Here is a 24628-nt window from a genome sequence, read left to right as displayed (position 1 = left end):
GAGGGCCTTTGCTTTTCTTAAGACATGAAGTCTCCTTTACCCTGGCTTCTGTCTTTCAAGTGTCTGCCAATTGCTCAGAGCTAATTACAACCCTGAGATTAGATGTGAATCCTTGTGGTTAATTTCAAGAGCACTTACAGAGTATGACAGATCGAGGCTGAAATCTATACAACAGGATCCAGAAGTTCTGTTCCAAAGTTTTATTTTTTACAGTTACAAATAGAAAAATAAATGATGACTAGCATGGTTTGAGCCAATTTCATTCTTATGTCTTGCATATATTATGGTTTCTAAAATGGCACACCACAAAAGGGAACTGTCACAGCTGAGTGGGAGCTCTGTCTCACACAGTGTGGCATTTCAACAACGAGAAATTATCAGTGAGTTTTGCATCATTACATTTCAGCTCAGCAGTTAGGATGCATTTATGGTTTGGCTTAATTAATCAATAGTAATTATTTATTAGGTGAATAATTTTATTTGGATTCCCTTTATATAGTTAAAGATGTGCTAAGGTATTTGACACAAATAACTTAAGCCTAGCATATTTTATCTCTAGTTAGTCAGCCTTTTACAAATTTAAAATTAAAGTTATCTGTTGATTTACATAATCCCCCAAAAAGAATGGATTCTTTTTCTGTTGAACACCTGAGTAGATAGACCAATGTTTGTCAGAGTTTAGGAGAGTTTCTTAATATTGGAGGTTATTTTCAATTAATTTCAATTGTATTACCATGCACTTTAGGTCTTAGAATTTCCCTGATTTAAAACAAACAAACAACAACAAAAAACAAAACAACAACAAAAAAAAACAGGAAAAAAATCCCTTTTTTATACCATTAAACAAAAGGAAAAACTCTGAAAAAAAATTCTAATCAACTATAAATGAAACAAAAATATCCCTGAGGCCTACTAGTAAAGTTTGGATTGAGAAGGCATAGCAGGATAGAGCTATGGATGATGTTTTCAGTTAAATAACCTTGCTTAAATGGCAGAATGAGATCATTCTGTGTCTGTCTCTGTCTCTCAATCTGTCTCCCTGTCTCTCTCTGTCCCTGTCTCTCTGTCTCTGTCTCTCTGTCTGTCTCTGTCTCTGTCTCTGTCTCTGTCTCTGTCTCTGTCTCTGTCTCTGTCTCTGTCTCTGTCTCTGTCTCTGTCTCTGTCTCTCTCTCTCTGCTTAATGTCTGGCAGGGGAAAGCATCTCTGAAAATGGCCGAGGTACTGATCTATGAATATAGCAGAATACCATCACGAGTCATGTACTTTTTACTTTTATTTTTTAATGAGTAGTACTTGGTTTTACCTTAGGTCTCTGGGCTATCAAGTTTCTGGTTCTTGGTCACCAAGCAGTGTTGAGCACATGTTCTGTCTTGTGAGCTGGGCCTTAAGCCAAATAAGAAATTGGTTGGTAACTCCCAAAAGTTCCATGCTACCATTGCCCTGGCAGATTTTACAGGCAGTTTTCATGGCTGTGTTGGTGTTTACATTCATCTTTTGTTTGCAGGGTTCCTTTCTTTATCAAAGACAATAGAATATAGGGGCAAAAGTTCTTTCTAGGTAACAGTTTATCTCTGGTTTTACAAAATGAAGAAATAAATAATTAAAACTACACAAATCACAATATTAAGCTATTTATGAAAAATTATATTTTGATCCATTTTATTGACACTAGAGCTTTTAGTTAAGGCCGAGTCTCAAGCAAGACTCAGCTACTCATTCTGGTCTATCAGTTAAAGAGAGCAGTAATGGGGAAAAGCAGACAGGAGTTTTTTTTTTTTTTTATTGCATCCACAAAGTCTGTCTTTAAGGTACTAACGTGGTCTTTAGGTTTAAAGAGAGGAAGAACCAAACGACAGAGTAAAAAGAGATACCCACAAGTAAGGTGTCCTCACAGAGTGCCTTCTGGTCATGGTCATCTCAGTTCTGGTTCTGCAAGGTGCTTCTAAGGAGCCCACACCCTTCTCACCTTCAGCACCAATCTCTCTTCTGAACGATTATGACTCCTGCTATTAGAGAACTAGGACCTCCCATGTAACCAGGTCCTAAGCAGTCCCTATGAAGCAGGCCACCATGCTGCCCAAGTTCAGAAGTAGCACACTATTTATTATTGCTGTGCATGGCTCACAAATTAACCAACCTCACACCCCTACCCTGAGAGAGAGAGTGAGTGACCCCTGTCACATAGCCTATGCCTACCTATATGCTCTGCTCCCTTACCTGTCATGGAACACAGGTCACATATTGACTAAGCCTGCTTCCTAATGCTGTAAGATTCTCCCTTTCTCGTAACTCCTTAAAAATTACAGCTTTGCTCCCTCAGCCCAAAAATGAGGGACAATTTCCGTCACCCAGTGTACTTCAGTGTCAGTAAAAACCTTTTGTGTGAATGGAATGTATCCTGTTACATCTTTTAAACTCCCCCCAAAATCTGACAATGCTCCAGAGTAAAGCCCTAGAGCTTCTGTTCTCCCTGGAATCTAAGATAGCTGCAGGGTTAAGATAATGCCATATCTGTATGCAGGTCGAGATGCCAGGATTTCAGTAGGCTTTAATTACTCAAATAAGGAAGCGGTGTTTTGTTTTGTTTTGTTTCAGTTTTTCCAGCTCAAATAGCTTATAAAAATCTGTTTCAATACGTTTCTATAGATGTGAGTTTTTCTACAGGAAGAAACAGGAAATATAGGTACAGATGAGGAAATTTTATTCATTTTATTCTTATTAGCATGTTATAGTGGTCTTCAATGATTGCAGTTCTAACAATCTTTTCTATAAAATTGTGTTTTTGAGGTTAGAATGGAAATAACACCATATAGATTTCCACATATATATTGTATAAATAGAAATGTAGTAAAATACACAAATATCTGAGATACTGAAGACAGTTAAATTCATCACTTAATTGCACAACCGGAAGGCCCATCCCACCACCATCCTCTGAAACAAAGTCTGTGCACTTTTCTTCAGAAATTGGAAGTGTGTTCTTTCACCTTAATCTGCTGTTTTCAAAACCTTTATTAGGCCATTCAAATGTGTGTCCTGATCCTATAAGAACCTTTTAATGAGAATTAGTAAAACCCATTAGAGTGATAATTAGACTGTCAATACAGGTACAGTACACCAATTGCCAGCCCTTATTGGGTATTAACGGTACATTAATCAAAATCTCATAAAATGAGTATTTTCTTGAATTAGCCTGCTCTTTATATCTGTTGCCCTTTATTAAAGAGAAAAATCTTGATCTACACCATCAAAGGCATTGTTTTAGAACTTGTTAGAATGAATTCTTTAAGTCAACACTGCCTATTTAAATTTGAATGTCAGCAGCCTTGGATTCTTAAATGAACAGCCCTGTGCTGCCCCATATTTTGCTTTCAAAGCTCTTTAAAGAAATGCTTATGATTGTTTGATTGTTCTCAAAAGTTCTTTTGAAAAGAGCTAGTCTAAAATTAATTCATAACCCAGGAAGCAGAATACTTAGAAATGTAGAAAATACTATTTGTGTAAGAGGAAATATATTTGAATATTACTGATTGAAATGATAGGACTGTCTTTTTTCAATATATCTCTACTTTTATTTGACTTCCATGTCATATATCAGAATTCAATGCCAGTGGAAAAGATGCAGATATGACAGTGAAGGCTGGGGATGAATAGACCTCCAAGGGAACTGGCCTTTCTCTCATCTGATAAGCTGCTACCATTCTGCTTGCTTGGATTTGTTCTGGTCCCTGCAGACCACCGCATATCAAAAGCTTCTTTACTGTTACTGATAATCTGATTGCATTTGAAGGATGACTTTGTAAAGACTGCTGCTAAACTAGCTTATTTTATGATTTTAGGTTGCAATTTTGTTTTTCATTTAACCTGAAATAATAGGTTTCTGTTATTGTTTTAGTGTTGATCCAACAATGTCTATATGTACACTATGGATGTCTTATGGGTGACTTTTGATAGAATTGTGGGAGGTAAAAACTGGCTTTGTTCAATGACCTTGATCTTCCAGGCCTGAAGGCTCAGTGACCAGTCTGCTTTGTTAAAACTGAGCCTGTAAAAATCATCTTTAAGGTATTTTGGTTCTTTTTGTTGTTGTTGTTTGTTTGTTTGTTTTAATGTGCAAATCAATGGAGATAGATATGTAAATTTTAAATGCATCATGTTATTATAAATGATTTTCTCATACATTTTGAAAAAAGCCATTTAGGTGACCTTCTCAGCTTTGTCATAATGTAAACAGAATTAAACTTAACATTTCTATTTAGGTATTGGAAGTGGAATTTTTAGAGCTGAAGTATAGACTCAGGGAGTCCAGATAAAGGAAGCTCAGCAGCCAGCCTGCAGCATAGCAAGTAAAGAGATTCGGCTGCCTGGTGGCTCACTATGACCCCACTGGGAAGAAAGCCAGCAAAGGAGTCCAGGGACCCCAAGCTCATTTTCTGGGTGCTGAGATGGACTTTTGGTTCAAGGGTAGAAAGATTGGAGCAATGGACAAAGAAGTATGTGGAGCTAAGACATACTGGTCAAATCAAGCTCTAGTTGTTCATTGCCTGTCTGCCCTCTGCTTCTACAAGGTCATCATGAGGAAGTTATGACTATCCTTGCTTGAAGAGAGCAAGACGATTCTTAGGAAGGTGCCATTGTTGCTCTGGCTAGTGCCGTATATTTCCTGTCATGGATAATTGCCTCCACTCGGATGAAGTGTGTTTTGTATATTCAGTGTTTGGGCATTGTTTGAACCCGTGTCACCAAGATGTTTACCTGTCAGTAAGTTCTGCTTTTCCAGGAACACAACATCAACTCAGAGAGGTTAAGAATGCAGAGACAAAACTAAATAGGACAAGATGTAGTTGATGGTACTCATGACTAGAGCAGCGATCCTCCTTTAGTTGCTCTTGATGGGACAGATTTTTTTTTTTTAATTTAGTGTTCGATATGGGTTTCATGTTTGCTTCCTCTCCATCCCAGTCCTTTTGATCTCTGTCAAATGAACCCACACAAGATACTCAGAGCATAGTGTTGAAGATAGGTGTGTCATATAATACAGTGGAATACTCTCAAGGGATGAGGAAGCCATTGTACCAGCCTACATTTATTTTAGGCAGACTTTATACAATTTCTGGATTTTTTAATTTTAATTTTTTTATCTCTCTATAGAGTCCATCCTAGTGTCACTCACAACAATCTTTCTTACTTAGTCTTTCAGAGTTCTCCTTTATACAATTTTCTGTCCAAGTGGTTATCAGCCCAGTGGCTGTAATTTTTTAGTGTTCTGGATTTTTACTAGAGAGGCCATGGCTAAATAATAATAATAATAATGTTACAGCTCTGTCCATCCTTCTGCAAAATAATAAATTTACTTAAATTATTAGGAGACTTTATTTTGTAATCCCCCACCCCTTTTTGTAATTGAATTGGGTGGTTCTTGCATATAGACATTGTAGATTACTGAAGGTTAAAGGCTGGATGAGCCTGGGACCTTCCCGATCGTTTAGAATGCCATGTCTCCACTGTGGCCAGAAAACAGGCACTGGTCCCTTTCTTCTAGCCAGTTATTGTGGTCCTAGAGTTTTCATTCCTCTTTTTACTGGCGGCTGATTATGAAGGAAGGGTTCATGCTCTCTGACTTCCAAAACTGGTAATACCAATTCCATAATTATGTTTTCTTTCTTTGTAAATAAGTAGTTGTTATAGGACATACCCATATATCCCATTGTAGAGATGGAAATTAGCTAACAGTAAAATATTCATTTTTATTAGATGGGGATTTTATTAGTCTTAGTGCAATTTCCCTATGGCATTCAGTGTTAGATTATTGGCTTTTAAAATGTCACTTGACTGGAAAGAAGTTAATTAGAGGCTTGCTAGTGTCTAGAAGGCATGTCAATTTCTATAAGTAATGACCTTCTGGTCTTTTGCTACTAGAAAGAGCAGTTAGTGAATGTGCTAGTTATAACACAGACTACCTTAAAAGTCAGGATTTGGAGCATTTATGAAACTTGATTAAAGTTTCATTTTTTTCTTTATGAATAAAGATATAATAGTAGTATATTTTTAATGAGTTCCTAATTTTGTATTTCCAGCAGAGAATATAAAATTTAGCAACTTTTGTACTTCAACTTTTAAAAAATACTTATTTTTTTAATACATTTAACTTGCTATATTTAGGTTTCTAAAACTTTTCAGCTTCTCACAATAAGTGTCCTTTATGTTATAAAATCTATATTTAAATTGTGTTCATGTGTGTGTGTTCACATATCCAAATTCATGACACATATGAGGAAATCAAAGGACCAAGGACCAAGGGGTTGAGTCTCCTATATTTATTATATTTATATAGTATGCAAATATATGATGTATATCATATATTATATTTATATATTACATAGTCATTGATAAGACCTTTGTAATAGTTTAGAAAAATGAACATATTGTAGTGTTAAAGGACAGAACATGTTAATGTAAAGAGTGTCCAAAGGGATGCTTAGATGATTTGATGTATACTTGATGCATAGGAATTGCAAATTCCAGCAAATATTACTTAAAAAGTGTAACATATATTACAAAACCATTTTGTGACTATTATTTTCCAAGAGTCTAACTGTTATTTGTCTCTTTAAAAGTGAATTTAATATATTTATATTCAAAATGTATTTGCTGTTCAGTTTGTGCTATATCTGCCCCTATAATTCAGCTTAAACATACCTGAAGTTGATGAGGCATCCTACATTTCCTGCTTGCTTCATCACACTACAAGGAATTGAAATGAAACTGTTTCCATATGTGTGTGTATTCTGAGTTCACAGTCTTTAAAATCATCCTTCAAACATCTAGGAATACATTCAGCGAATAGTAAATCTCATACTCTTTATTATAAATGTGTCTATTTGGTGATCATATAGTCATTGATCTATATGGTCACCAAAACATCCTTCTCTTTCTACTGACTGAAATATTTGGAAGTGCTTACTAAGAACAGGATTATACTCCAATCAGTATCCTATCTTCCCTTCATTCAAATGTTTTAACAACAACAACAACAAAAAAAAAAAAACCCAAAAAACCAAAAAAAAACAAAAAACAAAATGTTGAAATATACTTCCTTGAAGGAAAACCTTTATTCCACAGTTGTATTTAAGAGCAGTAGATTTTTTTATTGCTGTAGCTTCAACTTTACTAGCTTCAATTGGTAACTGCTTTGTTACCTAGGGATCTTAAGTAAATGCTATCTATTAATTTTCATACATCATAATTAATTATACTGAGCTGACAGTGTATTAGGACATAATTCCATGTTCCTGTAGCCCAGGTCATGTGTGTCTAAGATTTACCATTTCTTTTTCAGCGCCTGGCTATGGAAGCAGAGAAAGTCCAAGCAGCCCACCAATGGAGGGAAGATTTTGCAGTAAGGACCTTTTTATAATCACTTCATTTAAGTTAATCAGTATTTTTTGTTTGCATAATTCTGGTCACATTGCAATATATTCAGTGATGGATTTTTACAGTGTTATAAGAATTTGACCCAAAACTGCCAAAATTTATTCTATTCTTTTGTGAGTAACCAGGACCAATTAAGTTAGGTGAAATATTCATGTTCCTGCTGATGTACAAGAAAAGAAAAATATATTCATATGTTCTTATATTCTTATAGGCACTTGAAAATATATTAAAGCAACATTAAATCATGCACTCTGAATAATCTTTATAGCTATTTTGAAAACCAGTATGCATGTAACTGGCTTATAACAAGAGACACATATTTTGTATTGGTGTTGATGTGTGAAGTGACTGAAGCAAGCATTAAGCTCTTACAGTTTGATTTGATTCTGTTTCGCTGGAAGCACTCCTCCTCCTTCTCTGGACTACTATAGGCCATGCCAGCTGGCATTAGATCTCCCATTTTCTTTTTTATTTGATAAGCTGGTTTGTGTTCTAAGGCCTGCTGGTTAATTTTACAAAAATACAGGAACCTCCCTGTAAGTTATGAACTTTACATTACACATCTAATTTAATAGCCAGTGAAAGAAGTTGATCTCAAATTGTCACCTAAGGTTTTTCTGTAAGACATTCATGCCTAAATTTATAATGGATATCTTTTCAGTCTAATTGCTGATAAAGCCCAGACAACTTATTGCTGACATGTAACCTTCCTTCAGCCCATTGATGCTATTTCAATAAGGACTAGAGTGTGACAACCAGCTAATGATACTTTCTGAGATCCTATTTTAAAAGCTGTCAGGTTTAAAGTTCAGAAACGTATGTATCACTAGGGCTAGGAAGGAGTGTCACCACGTTGTGCTCATTTATTCCCTTGTTCATTTTATAGAGAAGGAAACTAATTCAAATAACATGATGATTCTTTATGAGCTTCCTTGCTTGACATTTCTGATTCTTCTTATTTATTTACTAACTTGTATCACACAATCTATTAAGTAGTGATCCTATTTAACCACACCACCTTACTTGACTTTTCTCAGTGAATTGATCATATTGATTGGATTGTTGGGCCTTATTAGATATTGGATTTACTCAGGGTTGTTTGTCATGGTTAGGTTAATAAAGGTCAGATTGTCACCGGTAATATATGAAAAAAATGTTGAACAAGTAAAATTCATAAGCACTTTGAACACTGAAAAACATAAGCTTTTGGAATGAGATGGTTAGCATGCAGTTAATAACTTTGAGAAAAGTGAAATGACCTTAAAATTGTGTTTCTTTAATAAAGCCTAAAGACAAGTGACCCAAATGAATACCTTTGGTGATTTATATGGATGGAATGTTTTCTTACATTTTCTTCTGCATTTAAAGGTGACTTGTGACAATATCATAGACATAAAACGAGGTTGTATCTGTGTGGTTTTGTTAGAGTGCTGTTGCTGGTGATTACATTTGAATCTGAATCTTGGGTAGTTAGCAGAACTCCAAGTATCATCTACATCTCACAGTCTTCCTCTGTAATATAGATGCTAAACCTTTTCTCTTTGGGGAGAAAAAAACCTTTGTTTCATTAAATCATTTATTACTTTAGGTCTTTCTTTAAAAAATAAAGACTTGGCATAGGCTTATCCTAATCCCTTCTTTACCATTGTTGCTGTATTAAGTCAGTAGCTGATTTTCCTAGACTGAAGATTTCTTTCCAGGTGTGTTGTGAACTGTTGGCCACTGGGCTCATTGATGCTAAGGCCTCACTTTAACAATACATTTTATTTCTCTATAGAAAAGTGGTAGGTAGCTGGGCGTGGTGGTGCATGCCTTTAATCCCAGCACTTGGGAGGCAGAGGCAGGCGAATTTCTAAGTTCAAGGCCAGCCTGGTCTACAGAGTAAGTTCCAGGATAGCCAGGGCTACACAGAGAAACCCTGTCTCAAAAAACCAAAAAAAAAAAAAAAAAAAAAATCTATAGAAAAGTGGTAGGTGAGCATGAATTATCACAGAGCATTCAAGGTGTGTTACCTGATGCATAGTTTATGCATCTACAATATCATCACCTGGAAGGCACAACTAACATTTTGCCTAGTTTACTCATTTCCAACAGGACACCGTTTGAATAATGAGGTGCCAAGAATTTCATGTCATGCTCTTCTTTGTGAGATGTAAATTTTTTATAGATAAAATTGTTACTTCTATTATGCACCGTGGTCACTGTGACTGGTAGGGAACACTGTTAGAACATTTCATTCAGGATAACAAATGTGTTCAAAATTATACAAAAGCCATTACTAAATTTTAAATAGATAATAATTGTTTAAATAGAAAATAATTGTTTACCTAGGATTAAATGTTCCTATCAAATAATACTATATGCAGAATTCTTGAACAAACTCTATTCTTAAGTTCCCATTGAGTTACTGTGCATTTGGGATGTATTTATACCATATTATTCTGAAAAGAGATTCTTAAAGGGAAAACAGGTCAGATCCTGTGGATCCGTTTTTACTGCACAAACTTTGTGGAAGACAGAGCCTCCTGTTTGAAGGGCACCCATCTGTCCATGGTCTGCATGTTTGACGGTTGGTGTCCTTCCCATGCCTACCTTTTAATCAAGAGTGCACAGCAGCATCCTCTTAGGGAGAGCATGATGGGATAGAACATTAAAATGTGTGGATTTCTATTCCTGGAGACTACAACCTGAAGTAAACTTACTACAGTTTAAGGTTCCAGTGATTACAAAGCAATAAAGCAGAACCCTCTCCTCCCATCTGTTTCTGAAACGTAGATACTTCTATAATTTGTAGATGTATCAAAGCTAAGTCAATCCTTTAAGTCGAGAGTAACATTCAAATTGGTTGGTGGTTAACCGTAATCGGCAGCAGGTCTCTGTTTTGATAAAGCACCCAAAACAATTGCAAGTTTTGTCAGTGTTTTAAGCAAACACTTGAAAATGTTTACTTTGAGTTTAAATATAACATTCCAAAATGTCCTCCTTTTACACTTTATAATTCTCTTATGATTTAAGGCATTTGACTATTTTCACCAGTGAAGGAGATATTTAGTCATTTAACACTAAGGCAATTTAGAAGGCAGAGTTTCCTAAAAGCTACATTAACATTTCAAAAGGAAATATAATATTCTGCTTCTTCCCTCAAGTGTAAGTTGGCGAGTTTCATTAATATTACTTCGGCAAAACTTGATTAACATCCCCTGCTGTGTGAAGTAGAGAAATCACGTAAACTGCAAGAACAAAGGCAGTCCAGTCAATGCTGGCAACAGGAAGAGGCTCCTGTCATTCCCACTCCCTCAGCTCCATTTCATCCCCGCATGAGTCCACACTCAAGGGAACAACTGGCCAGCTCGCTCTGTTATTCGGCATGTGCTGCTAATAACTCGGGAGGGAACAAAGGGCACACACTCTAACTAGATTAAAATGTATGTGGTCGTGCATTTACAAGTTCAAACCAATATTTGTAAATAAGCTACATCTTCCAGCTGTGTCTGGCAGGCCTCCATGCAACGTATGGGTATTAAAGGAGGCATATCATGTCACTTAGGATGGACACATCATTTGATTAAGGGCAGGTGGGTAGGAGTGGGGGTGGCAAGCTTGGTAAACTAATTGTTCCGCATGAAATAATTTCTATTATTTCCACCAAACAGATCTTTTCCAATTGCATCTGAGATCTCATTTGATTGCATTGCAACGGCTGGTTAACTAAAGCAATTTTGTTTCCAACTAAGCCTGCAATATTAATTGTACTTACACATGTATAAACATAAGAGGTGCCTAATTTGTATTTTAATAACTAGGATCTTTATGTATGGCTTATTAGTGCCAGCTTGTTACTGTGTAGGCTGAGTGGAGATGTCTACAAATTGGCCAGTAAATAAAACATTCGCAGAACCGTTTTAGATTCTGCTGCATGGTGAAAATAAATTAGAGGAGGAAAATTTTTCTGGTGGAGTTGAATGTTATTGAGTCAATCAGGCTAATTTAGTACTCAAATATAACTTTAATTCTGTAATTGTCAGAAACATTTTACTAAGCCATGTATCAAGATATTCCTTTAATATTATAACATTCAAAAATGCATATTTGTGTGAGTAAGTAGGCATTCTATATTATTTCATCTGTCACTATTCATTTCATGGAATTATATCATCCATGTCAATCAAGCATGGATGGTTAGTGCAATGAGGAAACATACTGTGCTTATTTTGATTTTAATAGAGACAAACAGTGTTCTCTGAGACAACTTGCTGTACATGCTGGATATGAAAAGACAAATTTTTTACATCTCAAAATTGGAGGATGGCTTGCAGTCTCCATAAGTGAATAAATGAATTTGATGGATCATCAAAATAATTCCAGCCTATGATTCAATTTAGTCTTTCATAATTTTTCCCTCTGGTTGTTTAGCTTACATATTTTTGTCACATTATTGCTATATACAAAACCTTTTGTAATTACTGTTTATTTGATGCTCCTTAAAAATCTGCCCCATCATAAAAATAGATTAAAATGAGCCAGAGCACAAAATTAATGTTCCCTACCATCAGGAAAGGAAACTAATGAAAAAGAGGTAGAATAACTTTTGGTGCTTTTATCTAAGCATTTGTGCTCATGATGAAAGTGTAAGGCATATCAAGTGACTTCTTTTGTGATTGGGTTACCTCACTAAGGATGATATTCTCCAGATATATCCATTTGCCCAAGAATTTCATAAATTCATTGTTTTTAATAGCTGAGTAGTACTCCATTGTGTAAAAGTACCACATTTTCTGTATCCATTCCTCTGTTGAGGGACATCTGGATTCTTTCCAGCTTCTGGCTATTATAAATAGGGCTGCTATGAACATAGTGGAGCATGTGTCCTTATTACCAGTTGGAACATATTCTGGGTATATGCCCAGGAGAGGTATTGCTGGATCTTCCGGTAGTACAATGTCCAATTTTCTGAGGAATTGCCAGACTGATTTCCAGAGTGGTTGTACCAGCTTTCAATCCCACCAACAATGGAGGAGTGTTCCTCTTTCTCCACATCCTCGCCAGCATCTGCTGTCACCTGAATTTTTGATCTTACCCATTCTGACTGGAGTGAGGTGGAATCTCAAGGTTGTTTTGATTTGCATTTCCCTGATGATTAAGAAAATATCATCCTTAGTGAGGTAACCCAATCACAAAAGAAGTCACTTGATATGCACTCACTGATAAGTGGATATTAGCCTAGAAACTTAGAATACCCAAGATACAATTTGCAAAACACAAGAAAATCAAGAAGAAGGAAGACCAAATGTGGATAGAATAGGGAACAAAACACCCATGGAAGGAGTTACAGAGACAAAGTTTGGAGCTAAGACAAAAGGACAGACCATCCAGAGACTTCCCCACCTGGGGGTCGATCCCATAGTTAGCCACCAAACCCAGACACTATTTCATATGCCAGCAAGATTTTGCTGAAAGGGCCCTGATATAGCTGTCTAGAGTGAAGCTATTCCAGTGCCTGACAAATACAGAAGTGGATGCTCACAGTCATCTATAGGATGGAACACAGGGCCCCCAATGGAGGAGCTAGAGAAAGTACCCAAGGAGCTGAAGGGATCTGAAACCCTATAGGAGGAACAACAATATGAACTAACCAGTACCCCCAGAGCTTGTGTCTCTAGCTGCATATGTAGCAGAAGATGGCCTAGTCGGCCATCATTGGGAAGAGAGGCCCCTTGGTCTTGCAAAATTTTTTTTGCCTCAATACAGGGGAATGCCAGGGTCAAGAAGTGGAAGTGGGTGGATAGGGGAGCAGGGTGGGGGGAGGATATAGGGAACTTTTGGGATAGCATTTGAAATGTAAATGAAGAAAATATCTAATAAAAAAGTGTAAGGCAACACAGAAGTTTGTGAAAACTGTGGTCTTTAAATTGTGACTTAGCTTGAGTAAGAGCTCATATCTTGATTCTTACATTGAAAAGGAAAAGCAGTGCCTTTAAATACTTGTTATCCAGCCAAAAATATTGCTTTTACTCTTTATCACATTTCTGGTGTTCACTGTGGCCACACATTTTGTTTTACTTCCATTAAAGTCCAATTTAGAAGATAGCACACAGTCCTCTCTAAAAGCTTACCATGGCATGGCCCATGACAATGAAACTTTAGATTTTATAGGGTTGTGTGGGAAGTTTCTTTCCTTCCCTTTCCATCCGCTCTAGAATCTGAGGAGAAGTTGGAAAGGTGTACCTCTCTGAGTAGTCCTGGGCACAGGACTACTCTGCTCCAAGCTATTCATGATCCTGTTGCTGGCTCCATGTTCTGAGACTGAGATGATGGAAATAATCAGCTACTGAGATTTCTTAAATTGCTGCAATGTTTAAGAGTTCCAGCCACAGAGAGTGCCCAAAATCGTCCTCGTTGATATTTAAGGAGTCAATACTTCCACCTGTTAGTGCTGAAATTACAGCTGTCAAACGAAAATCTTTATGTCAGATATGTTATTACATACAACAATATAAACACTATTTTCTTAATTTTTGTGGAGTACTTATTTGTGTTGAATTAAAGATTTACTATATTAAATTTTGAACCAAAGAGAAAAAGACAAGGAGCACGTATAAACATTATAAATGGCTACAAATTACATATAATTCATAGTCAGAAGAATTACCTCCCAAACCTTTATTTTTTCACTTCATTGATTAAAAGCCTTCAGCTAGGGATTGGAGATGTGCCTCAGTGCACACACTATTTGCCAATGCAAACACAAAGACCTACATATAGATTCTATGCACTAAGCGAATATTATGCTGATGTAGCAGCTGTCTGTCCTTCTGTCCTTCAGAAGGCTGAATCAAAGGGTCCCCAGGTCAAGAGATAAGCTAGACTAGCCTTCCAAGCCAGCTCTGAGTTAAGCTGAGACCTCCTGCCTCAGTGAACAAGGAGAGAAAGTGACGAAGTAGGACTTTGGATTGTGGCTTTGGCTGTCCATAGGTCTGCCCATATGAGTACCAGCATACGCCTGCACCCGCACAGATGCAAATACACATGCACACATATACAGACTCATGAACAAAAATTCATCAACTCAGGGTATGCTTGGTGCTTTGTGTTCGTGCCTAATTAATATTTTCTAAGTTTACTATGCAGTACCAGTCTAATGGTTGATTCGCGTGGGATAAACACCCAGAGTAAGTCACTGATATTCTCTTAAAAGGATTTGCTTTGCTCCTTTCAGGCCTGTGCTCATCCCTGAAATCCCTCTGTGGCTTTGATTGACCAATATTAGATTTGCTATTCTATGTGAATTCCTAATGCTTGTACACATTGAAAAAATGCATATATTTTCTCCACGTTTTTTAATACTATCCTGTAAACTTCCAGGGCTGAGAAGTTTGGCTAACACAATACAGAGAGAGTCTAGTACAAAGCATGACAGATGATATCCTGCATATATTTTTATTAAAAAATAATAACTTGCACTATTGGGGTATCTGTTTTTACTTGTAAACTTTACTGTCAATATTACTGAAGAGATTATGAAAAATTGTGTTGAACTGTACTTTTATGTGCTGGAATATATTTATTTCCCCGCAGCTATTATGAAGCACTGGGTTTAGAGTTATACAAATCTACATAAATTTTGCATCTGACACTAAGTTGCTCTGCAGTTTTGGCAAAATAATATTCTCTTGAAATATCTATTTCTTTATGATCTCAGCTCTGTTGTGCTCATCAATACGACTGTGTCCTTGAGCCATTCAGTCTTTGTGCCTCTGCTCCTGTGATCTCCATTTGTCTCCCATACAAATCATTTCAAGAAACTCCAAGTTCATATGAGATGATCTCAAGTAAGTCGGCATAGTCCCTTAAAGGGAATTAAGCCCTTGCCAGCTTCCACTCCTGAAAATTCTTTAAGCTAGAAATACCCTGAACACTAGGTAGACATGGATAGAATGACACTATTTCAAATCCTAATTAGTTTCAGTGAATATGGATTGCAAGTCAGCACTTATTGTGTCACAAAGGACCTGAAGGAAATGACTCATTCATATTTATTTGAGCCTTCTCTCTATGACAGAAGACATGTTTTGAAAGTAGCCTTTATCTCCCACTTCCTCCTCATCCTTGCTATGACCTTTGACCTCCTGGGGATATCCACCTTCCCCTTATGAGACAATCATGTGACTTTCAAGAAGTGAATGCATCAAAAGAAATTTTGTCAGCTCTTAGCCTATATTGTCATATTTACGCTATTCATTGAGTCTGCTCTTGCTCTGTTTATCTGTAGCTCCTAAAATTTGTTATAATTTAAGTTAGGCAAGTTATGTAAATGTGCCTAGCACCTTGAAAAACTTTGAAGGTATAATTATAAGGAGCATCTTCTCCTTCCTGGCCCAGGAAGGAGGAGAACACACACACACATTTACTGGAGCTCTTTAAGGACTGAGTTCTGGAACAATAACTCTATTCCCAGAGATAATTTTGTATTGAGGATAAATAACATTAGATGCTGGAATGGATTCAATTTAGTGGAATTAAAGATATGTTAATGGCTTTGCTAATATTGCTGTGGGAGAGAGAGACTGTTCCAGGAGTTAAACACATGATCTAAATCCTTTCTCTGATGCTACCAGGAAATCTTTAGCTTTTAAGTAAAGGAGGGAAGCATGAAGTTCAGGCCCTTTGTGCAGACTTTGGGGTAGGGTTGCAGTGGGATTCTTTTGGACACTGAATGCTGCCCAAATGAGTGGGTGATGGTGAATGAGGTCTTGGTAAGTTCTTTCAAGTAGAAACATACTGTCTAGTATAATGAACAGATACTAAAAATAATTCAGTTGATGACAAATAGAAAGAGCAAAGAAAGTCACGAAATGATTTGTATGGGAGACAAATGGAGATCATGGGGATGCCATGCTTATTTTTATACGTTGAGAAAGAACTATGTGATAGTCTAATACAGTGTTCTTCTATAATTTCTTTGAAGCACAAACTAGACTTTGTTACTGGAGTTGACATTTGGTGAGTGCTAACTGTCCCCAATAAAGTGGACTCTTTTAAAGTTCATTCTTATCAATTTATTGCAATCTTTCAACCATATAATACAGCCTGATATATTACTGTAAGGCCCTTCCTTCCTTCCTTCCTTCCTTCCTTCCTTCCTTCCTTCCTTCCTTCCTTCCTTCCTTCCTTCCTTCTCCCTCCCTTCCTCCCTCCCTCCCTCCCTCCCTCCCTCCCTCCCTCCCTCCCTCCCTCCCTCCCTTCCTATCTTTCTTTCACTATTTGTTTTTTGAGACAGGATTTCTTTCCATAGCCTTGACCGTCCTAGGACTCACAGAGGTGCCCTTGCCTCGGTCTTGAGAGCACTGGGAATAAAGTCATGCACCACCATGCCTTGCTTTGCCATTGATTTCTTCTTCAATACTTTCAATATAAAAACTGGGTCTTTTAGCATTAGAAAGCAAACAGAAATGCAAACAAACAACAAAGAAATACATACAAATAACAATGAACACCACACAGCCTTTTGTTTTGTGGCTTTCCCTCTGTTTTTGTTGTATACTGCACAATTCAATTGAAGTACGAGATCTCCCTTTGATTTCATCCTTATCTTCCAGTCTATTTGATCAAGCTTCTTGTTGTGCCTCCTTTGTACCTCACTTCCCAAAACCAAATCAGCCTTTTCTGTTTAATTTCATACTTGGTATTTGTGCAAACTTAAAATGTCTCTTCCTTTGGATACTTTATTTCTCTTAGTGTCTGAAACCCCCCTTTCTGGGAGTACCTGTTGCAAATACCTAACCCCTTGTCAGTTTTCTTCCCAACCGCTGTCATCACAGCAGTTGTCTAGTTTTGGGTTACCATCCTTACTCTCCTCTTGAGAGTCTATTCTTTCTCCCCAGATAGTTACCTGCGTTCCAGTCTTATCCCACCCAGACTCTTTTTCTGAGCTCTTGGCTCATTTACAGTATTTCATGCTCACTATTTCTGTGTCCTGTCTCAATTACCTCTAGACATTCCAGATGATCTGTTGCTCCTATTACTTCTCTACCATAGAGTCTTGATCATCTGTTAAATTTTAATCCCTTCTCATCACCCTCACCTAATAGGGACACAATTAAGGAGTCATTTGGATTGGTGAGAGGCACTTGGGCTCAGAAGATAAAGTGCTTGCAAGTTGAAGGCTATTCAAGGTTATATAAAGGTCTGACAAAACAGAACTAAACCTAAAGTTGAAGGGAACTTGGGCTTCTTCCATCAGTCCTGTTATTCTAGAGCTCATAGGGTAGAGACAGGAGGATTAGAAGTCCAGAGCCTGTAAGACTCTGGAAAGCCTTAGTTTATCATGGAGTCTCTGAGTGAACCATGGGGAGCTGGGAATCAATGCAAAAGGCAAGAAGAATTTATTGTTCCAGTGCACTGGGGTCGTCACAGACCCAAAGGAGAGGTGGTGACCCTGTGCAGATTGTTCAGTGAGCTTTGTATACAGTATTATTTCTCTTGCGATGCACACACAAACATCATAGGTTCCTGGTCCTGCTTAGTAAGCACAATGAAGGAATGGTCATGAAAGCTGATTTGTTTTGAATTAATCAGTATACCTGCATGCTTTCCCAGTCGCTATACTTCACAGATCTTATTACATTACTATGATATATTTGTGTTGTTTAGATTTTCCTTGCTTTCTGTAACCATAATCACCAAAGAGTTTCATTCTGGATCTATAGTTTGTCAAGGTTCCTGCCAGTTTTACCTACAAACAATTAAGAGATAGTTGATTTTTGAGTTAAATATCAGGGAATATGACCTGAGATCATGTATTCAAACTGTCATAAATAACATGCTCCACCTGGAAATATTTCGTTAGATTTTATTAGTTACAGAACAGAGGATTCAATAAGTTTGGGCACTCTCTCACTCTCCAAACACATAGGTGAAAAAGTAGGTAGGCAAGTTACAGCTTAGCAGAGGAAACTATTGTAGGGATCAGATGATTTCTGATACAGTCTTACCTTGGGGGCTGACAGAGGACAGTAATCTTCAAAGTTAGTAAATTCTAAAGATTTTAACTGAAAGTTCAAGGGATGTTAGTGAAAAGGTCAGAGCCATTAAAAATAACACCAGACACCGCCCACCCCGGAAGAGACAGATCAGAGAGTACATAGGCAAGAAGGGAGAGGCTGAGTAAGCACCTATTTCTCCATTCCCTAAAGACCAATCAGTTTAAAGGGTGCACTGTTCTGCCAATCATATTGTGCCTAGTTGCTCATGTTCTATTCTGCCCGTGGAAACCATATAAAAACTCGCTGAACTGGCCACCAGGGGTTGCTGCTGCCTCTCCTTCAGGTCTGGGACGACCCCTGTGCACTGGAACAATAAATTTCTCTTGCTTTTTGCATGGATTCCAGTATCTGCGTTGTCCACTCAGGGACTACCCCGGTAAGCTAAGACCTGCCAGTATTTTTTGTTTGTTTGTTTTTGATTTTGTTTTTTCCGAGACAGGGTTTCTCTGTATAGCTCTGGCTGTCCTGGAACTCACTCTGTAGACCAGGCTGGCCTCGAACTCAGAAATCCGCCTGCCTCTGCCTCCCGAGTGCTGGGATAAAAGGCGTGCGCCACGGCATGGCGTTTTTTATTTTTGTTTTTTGTTTCTTTGTTTGTTTTTCTGCCAGTCTTACATTAGGTCAGATGTAGGAGTAGGAAATGAAAAACTGTCAGGGGAACTACAGATTGTCCGAGATAGTTAGCTCTTTGTCTGCCATATGCCAGCTCTCTATGGTCACAAAGTTCTATCAGTCACTTAGGCTTTCAGTTCTTTAACACAGGTATGGCTTTGTTTTTCTGGAAATTCATATAATTTTGAAATACCAAATGCTTTATCAATACTTTATCACAGTACCTTGATTGTTGGGCTTATTATTATATTAATTTTGCTCTTTATATTAATGATTTCAGTGGATTTTTCCTTATTAAGTATATTAATAAGAAAAATTTATTGAATGTTCTGCCCAGAGTGTCCAGTTTTATAATATTGTGACATGACATTGCATAAAAAATACAATTTGTGTCAGATCACATTCACAGCTACCCTTAGATATGTACAATGTGTAGGCCTCAGGTTAGGAGTCCCAGCTAGTCTCTTCCCAGTTCTTATATGATTGTGACCAGTTGACTATTTTGTTTTAGATCTTAAAAAACCTTTTCTTTGTTTTTTTTTTTTTTGGGGGGGGGGGCATTTTTAAACTTCTCAAAGATATGGACACATGAAACATCAACTCACAAAGTAACAAAAACAGTACATACTCAGAATCCATTTCAATAAGCTTTTAGGTGTTTGACTTATGCATATATATATATATATATATATATATACATATACATATATGTGTGTGTGTGTGTGTGTGTGTGTGGTTGTCTGTGTATATGGGGGGGTGGAGTGGACATACATGTATGCAAAAGCATGTGGGCATCAGAGGTTGATGTTGATGTCTTTCTCAATGTCTTCCCACCTGACATTTAGAGAAAAGGTCTCCTTATGTAATCTTTTTTTTAAAACATGTTTTTCTATTAGATATTTTCTTTATTTACATTTCAAATCTTCCCCTCAACCTAGTTTCCCCTCTGAAAATTCCCTATCCTCTCCACCCTCCCTCTGCTCCCTAACCCACCCACTCATGCTTCTTGGCCCAGGCATTCCCTATGGTAGGGCATAGAACCTTCACAGGACCAAGGGCCTCTCCTCCCATTGATGACCAACTAGGCCATCCTCTGCTACATATGCAGCGAAATCCATGAGTCCCTCCATGTATTTTCTTTGATTGGTGGTTTAGTCCTGGGGAGCCCTGAGGTTACTGGTTAGTTCATATTGTTGTTCCTCCTATGGGGCTGCTAACACCTTCAGCTCCTTGGATACTTTCTCTAGCTCCTTCATTGGGGACTTTGTGCTCTGTCCAATGGATGATTGTGAGCATCCACTTCTGTATTTGCCAGGCACTGACAAAGGCCCTCAGGAGACTGCTATATCAGGCTCCTGTCAGCAAGCTCTTGTTGACATCTGCAATAGTGTCTGGGTTTGGTGGTTGTTTATGGGATGGATGCCCAGGTGGGGCAGTCTCTGGATGGCTGTTCCTTCAGTCTCTGCTCTGAACTTTGTCTCTGTAACTCCTTCCATTGGCATTTTGTCGTCCCCCCCCCCTTCTAAGAAGGAGCGAAGTATGCACACTTTGGTCTTCCTTCTTATGTAATCATAAGTTCAGTGATTGACTGGGCTGTCTTGACAACTAGAGAGCTCCAGGGACCCATCTATCTCTCTGTCCTTTCCCCAACTACCTTGCAGTTGCAAATATTTACTCCTTTTCCCATTCCATGTGAATGTTGAGGGTTCCTTATCCTGATGCTTGCATTGAAAATCCTTTTCTCATGGAGATACCAGTGAGAAGCTAGTCTTGCTCTTTATAAATACATACAGTTAGCTGTAGATATTCAGTGCAGCTGTTTCAGGCTCTTGGAATGTCCTGAAAGAATTCAACATCTTTACTACTTTTAGGAGATTGCAGTTCCATGTCCTTAAAGCTCACACCCAATAAAGTCTAATAAATCTAAAATTTCCACTGGTATTTAAAATTCTGAGGTGTTTTTGCTCTGAAGGGATTTGGCTCTTAATCTGAAGGAATAATGCTCTTGAAAAAAAGAACATTAGTTATTCTCTGGAGAGAATAGATTAGTGAATGTGGCTGTATTAAGTCAAAATGTATGTTTGAAGGCTTTGCTGCTAAATTTCATGATCCTTCTCTAAGTGAAAGTGACCAAATTGTATATTTGAGATGACACGAGTCTATTTCCTTAGCCAGAAGGGAAATGAAATATCCCGACAGAAAATATCAATGTTTCTCTTCTTTTATCATCAGAGCTGTTGATCCTGAGGCTTTCCAGAAGTTCTTTTACTTTACAGTTTTGTCTGAAATTCACAATGTAATTTTTTTTAAATTTAACAGCCTTGATCTTAATACCCCTCTCAGAAGTCTTTGGGTTTTTAGTTTTGTTTTGTCAGAGAATGGCTCTGGAAGAAGATATAGATAATTTAGACCCACATGGATACAATGTCAGTCTTGTCTCATTTCCACCACAGTGTTATTTTCATATCTGCTTGCACAGAAAGAAATGTTTGGAGATGTACATCACCAGATTCTCTGGCATGGGGCTTAGTAGCCTTCTTGTTGATGCTTCTTTTCTTAGCACTCAGAATGTCAAGGATATTTCATTGATGAGTATGAATTGTCTTGAGTCATGCTTTGTGACTCAGAGAACAAGCTGCTAAGATAAAAGCCAAGGTCTAGGTACAGGAGCATTCTCGAGCCCTGGGAAAGCTTTGTGTACAGAGAACAATGCACAGCTATTGTCTGTTAACCTAGAGCGGAGGCTGAGCATGCCAAGGACTCCCAGCTTCCAACAGCTTTGAAATTCTTTAGAAATGGCAAAATTCAAGGCTAACATTGCACAAATTTAATTTATCACAATATTTTGATTTTATATGTGTCAAAAGCCTATTGTGTGGTTTGATTGAGAGTGTGCTTTCGTATGTTAATGCTGTGCCCTAAGTAGTGTAGAAACTGAAATTTTACCAATTTTCATAGTACATCATAATGTATTTACTTATTCACTGACCTATTTGATTTGATAGACTCTAACTCTGTAGTATATTCAGTCTGAGTTCGAATTCTTGAGATAACCAGGCAGTCCTTTAATTCTTTCAACACCCAGGTGCTGAGATTACAGGCATGTGCCACCAAAGCGTTGTTATAATACATTTAAACAGAGGTTTTTGAGGGAAAAGCCCAACATATTTTAATTATGGAAGAAGAAATGGGTTCAGCCTTCGGCTTTAATCTCATTCCCCCTGTCTCCCCCACCAGAAACAAAATGAACAACCAAACATGGTGAATGGCTAATAGGTTGGTTATTATTTGAATATGAATATTAATTGTTCCTTTTTGTAATAGTTTACATACTATTATAAAAATGTTAGTTCTCATTATTTATATTCATTTTAAGTGATGTAACTAGTTTGTATTGGGAATCCTCTTTAAAAGGTGAAAAGTCAGGGCATGTAAACTAAAAATGTACCTTGAAGGTTGATGACACTGCAACTTGAAAAGCAATGATCACCCAATTGCTCACAAATTGATTTACCATCTTGTCCCTTGGGAGAGAGTTCTGTAGCAGACCTTTAGTTTTACTGCTGTCAAGCTCTCCTGGGGCTTTCTTTGTGACCAGGCAGTTTGGTAACAAAGGACCTCCTGCTAGGAAACCAGATAAGTCAAGTAAATAGAAACCAAAGGTAGAAGCAAGCCAACAAAATAAGCAATTAAGTCAGCAGGAATCACCTCTAGGTAAATCTGTGTACAAGGATGACTGAACCCAAGCAGAAACACAGAAAATTAAGTTGTCCCAGAACGAACCAACACATTTTAAATATATTTTAAAATCATACCACTATGTACTTTGCTGTTACAGTCTGGCATGAAATTAATGTTTTTGATCTTTCGTGTTAGCACCAAATCTTTAGTGATAGACAGGTTCCTGTGTTGTTCCAATTGGAGTTAATAATTTTTTTTCTAACAATCCTAAAAGTGGCACTGACTCTGTGAGTAAATCATTAGCTGAACAATGGTCCAGACACCCAGTACTCAAAAAGCCAGGGTGGTGAGATTCATGTAATCCCAGTACCAAGAACTAGGAACTATCAGAACTAGGTAAACCTCAGCAGCTCGTAAACCAAAGTGTCTTGCCAACTGGTGAGGTCCAGGTTCAGTGAGAAACCCTCAAAATATATGATGTGTAGATCTAAGGTCTGCTTGATGTTAGGGAGCCATTTGCTAAGTTATACAGCATTAGCCTGCAGGGGGCAGCATTGTGAATAGAACATGGGAAGTGGAGCTTTCAGAAGCTAAAGTTCTCCACCTAAGGACATTCCTTATGTTTATCAGGATTATTACACTCAAATTTTAATACATGATGTTAATACCACTACACATGTAACTGGAAATGAAATTTTTCTCAGGAAGTCATGTGGACCTTGATAATAGGTGGACTGGGGCTCAAGTTTCATTTTTGTTACTATCTGAGCCATTGTCTTTACCTGCCTTGATTTCTGGTTTTCATATTGTACATCTTTAAGTTTTGTTGAGGTTTGGTCTTTTGCTTGTATTGTAATGCTAATCACCTGCCTTCAAGGCCTGGTTCATGCCCGCAGGGATGAGAGAGTCTTCACATATGCAAGTGATTTACCCAAGTGACCCTATGCAATCTCCCCACCCCTCAAGTTATTCATGATTGGTGAATAAAGATGACCATAGCCAAGAGTTGGGCAGAAGAGAGATTGGCAGGCTTCTGATGAAAACCTAGAGCAGAGAGAGAAGAAGGTGGAAAGAGGAGGAAACCATCACGGGGTAGGTGAGTCGTAAAATATGGCCCTGAGGGCTAGCCAATTGGAGTTAAGAACTGCCCAGATGGAACATGGCAAATTATAAATTTGGTTTAATGATGAGGAAATAGATTCAAATAGCATAGAGGGTAGATATATGCCTAGCTGAAGTGCTGATTAAAGCTTATTATTAAAGCTTATCAAAAGGTCATATGCCTTTTATTCAGGAACTGAATTGTTAAAGATGGGTAGAATTCCCTGATTGAGATTAAATATTTCCATAACAAAGTTGGATGTATTCCGCATGGGATGGCATATTTCCCTGTTGCTATGAGGATTCCCTTCATTCCTGTGCCCTTTCATGTTGAGAACATACAAAGACATGGAATTTTGTGGAGCATCCCAGGGACATTGCCTTACATTGTCTCAGGCTACTCCCTGTTATCTTCCCATGCTACATTTTAGCCCATTCTCAAACCCATTATGGGTTTGAGAAAGCAGTTTTAAAAAATGTGTCTTTCCCTAATACATACATTCTTATAATATAACTGGAATTAACAAGCTCTGTTCATTCTTGTGACAGGTCAGGATCTTTACTATTATGCCTTTTTCTCTTCCAAACATCCAGTAACCATCACTGAGCTAGGACTAAACGGAGGGAAACAAACTGGACAGATGGGACAGTCACCTGATCTCACTGGTGGTGTTTCTCGATTGTTCTTCACTATTCCTGCCTGAGATGTGCTTCCCACTTTATCTATACACGGTGCTGACTGTGTGTGATGGTGCATG

At 37.7% G+C, this 24628-nt stretch overlaps 1 protein-coding gene across 4 annotated transcripts in view; it reads left to right on the top strand.

Moving 5' to 3' along the window:
• Positions 1-24628, top strand: part of Cacna2d1 (calcium voltage-gated channel auxiliary subunit alpha2delta 1) — a 427194-nt gene that overhangs the window by 206927 nt on the left and 195639 nt on the right. For all 4 annotated transcript variants that reach the window (XM_021163870.2, XM_021163868.2, XM_021163869.2 and 1 more), the window contains exon 4: positions 7340-7399. In XM_021163870.2, coding sequence (XP_021019529.1) covers positions 7340-7399 — 60 coding nt within the window. The remainder of the gene's footprint in view (positions 1-7339; positions 7400-24628) is intronic.

Source organism: Mus caroli, unplaced genomic scaffold (genome assembly GCF_978045245.1).
Source record: "Mus caroli unplaced genomic scaffold, Mus_caroli_1 scaffold_4, whole genome shotgun sequence".
Lineage (NCBI taxonomy): Eukaryota > Metazoa > Chordata > Mammalia > Rodentia > Muridae > Mus > Mus caroli.
The sequence above is the reverse complement of the archived record's forward strand: the minus strand, read 5'-3'. Positions and strand labels throughout refer to the sequence as shown.